The sequence below is a fragment of the Sinocyclocheilus grahami genome, unplaced genomic scaffold, assembly GCF_001515645.1.
Source record: "Sinocyclocheilus grahami isolate Dianchi unplaced genomic scaffold, SAMN03320097.WGS_v1.1 scaffold694.1, whole genome shotgun sequence".
NCBI lineage: Eukaryota > Metazoa > Chordata > Actinopteri > Cypriniformes > Cyprinidae > Sinocyclocheilus > Sinocyclocheilus grahami.
The window spans coordinates 124,090-125,695 of NW_015505873.1; the positions used below are offsets into that span (position 1 = coordinate 124,090).

At 41.7% G+C, this 1,606-nt stretch overlaps 1 protein-coding gene across 1 annotated transcript in view; it reads right to left on the minus strand.

Annotated features, from left to right (window-relative positions):
* LOC107559653 (netrin receptor UNC5C-like) overlaps positions 1–1,606 on the minus strand; it is a 226,112-nt gene that overhangs the window by 121,471 nt on the left and 103,035 nt on the right. Inside the window, exon 3 of the mRNA XM_016243552.1 lies at positions 1,034–1,351. Within this exon, the coding sequence (XP_016099038.1) occupies positions 1,034–1,351 (318 nt within the window). The remainder of the gene's footprint in view (positions 1–1,033; positions 1,352–1,606) is intronic.

Here is a 1,606-nt window from a genome sequence, read left to right on the forward strand (position 1 = left end):
TTTAGATACAGAAGAACTTTGCCTGTTGAATATTAAAAATAAATGAACAAACAAAAAATCTGGATCTCCATGTCTGCCGTGCAAATCAACTGTTGCTGCTCATTCCCAGACTGGATGCAGATTAAATTATTAGATTTGTCAGTATTAATATTTTTATGCTTAGATTTTTTTTGGGGGGGGGGATCAAACTGTAACGCCGTGTGTCCCAACCAGACACGACGCAATAAAAAGTATCTTTTCCTTGTAGTTTTTGTCCTAACCACCCGCGACAGCGACAATAAGCGACATGGGATTCTATTTTAGGAACGGTTTTAATTTTCTGCGACATCGCGGCAGGAACAACATACAAAATATGACAGTGATAATCTCAGGTAATGATTATGTGCTTTATTCAATGTTAAAAGTGTCTAATGTGAGTTTGAATATTATTTTGCGTTATCTTTATATCCATAGTGAAAGCAACAATAGATATTTGACCTCAGATCTTGAAAATAAATTAAAGCAAACTTGTGCGTTAAAACTGTGAACTCACTGCGAACCAACACGTGTATTCCATAACAAAGATGTCACTCACTCACTCATTTACTCAAAACTGTTCAGTCCATTCACATTTGAATCGTCTATTTTCTGTGTCCACATTTCTTTTCTACACACTCGGCATGTTTTTGCTGTCACATTGTATCTACACTGGACGCGACAAAGCATTGCAAATCATTTGAATGTTGTGTCAGTACGTTATAAATAGAACGAGTCAGCAGTTTGCTGTCGGGGATTTGTCGTCTCGCACCACATCCAAGACAGCATCACTGATTATAACGAGTTCTTGTATTTTATTGCGACATGATGTAAGTTCATGTAGCTTTCTGATGCTGTGTTTGAATTTTCATGCCACATTATTTGAAATTAGCGCAGGCCAAACTTTTTTCTCTCACAGGCCGGATGTGGCCCGCGGGCCACCTATTGAGGAGCGCTGTGTTACAGGAAATGTATAAATATATATATATAATATCCAAACACTCTCGGCGGTACTAACCCGAGCTCTCGTCCACGCGCTCCTCCACTGTGTGCTCCTTCTGATGGACCCACTCGCTGTTGCACTTGAAGTAGATCTGCGTGGCTGGTGTGGCTTTGCAGTACAGGTTAACGGGCTTGTTCTTGACGATATACGCCTCCTCTGGCTCCATCAGGAAGTGCGGGAGCGGCTCGGGCGGATCCGAGGGGAATGTTTCCGGGAGTTCACCCAATCCCAGATAGTCGTCATCTACAGAGGGAGAAGATGAGAAGGAGTTTTTTAGAGATTGTTCATGTACATGTGTTTGCCTGCAAGGCTGTGGGCTACCGTTCGCGACAACTAAAGAGAAACAGACCCAGACGCTCGTTGTGGAGAGACTGTGATCACATGCAGCTTGTGCATGTAAAGAAAGACATGCATTCCAGCAGGCACAAAACAAAGTCATGTTCTGCATTTCACTTCTGCTCTTGCTTGTGTACTAGTCCAGCTCATACTTTAAACTTGTCACTGCACACTAAACCATTTAAAAATTAATTGTACCTCATTTGTAAGTTGCTTTGGATAGAAATGTCTGCTGAATGAATAAAAGCGGGC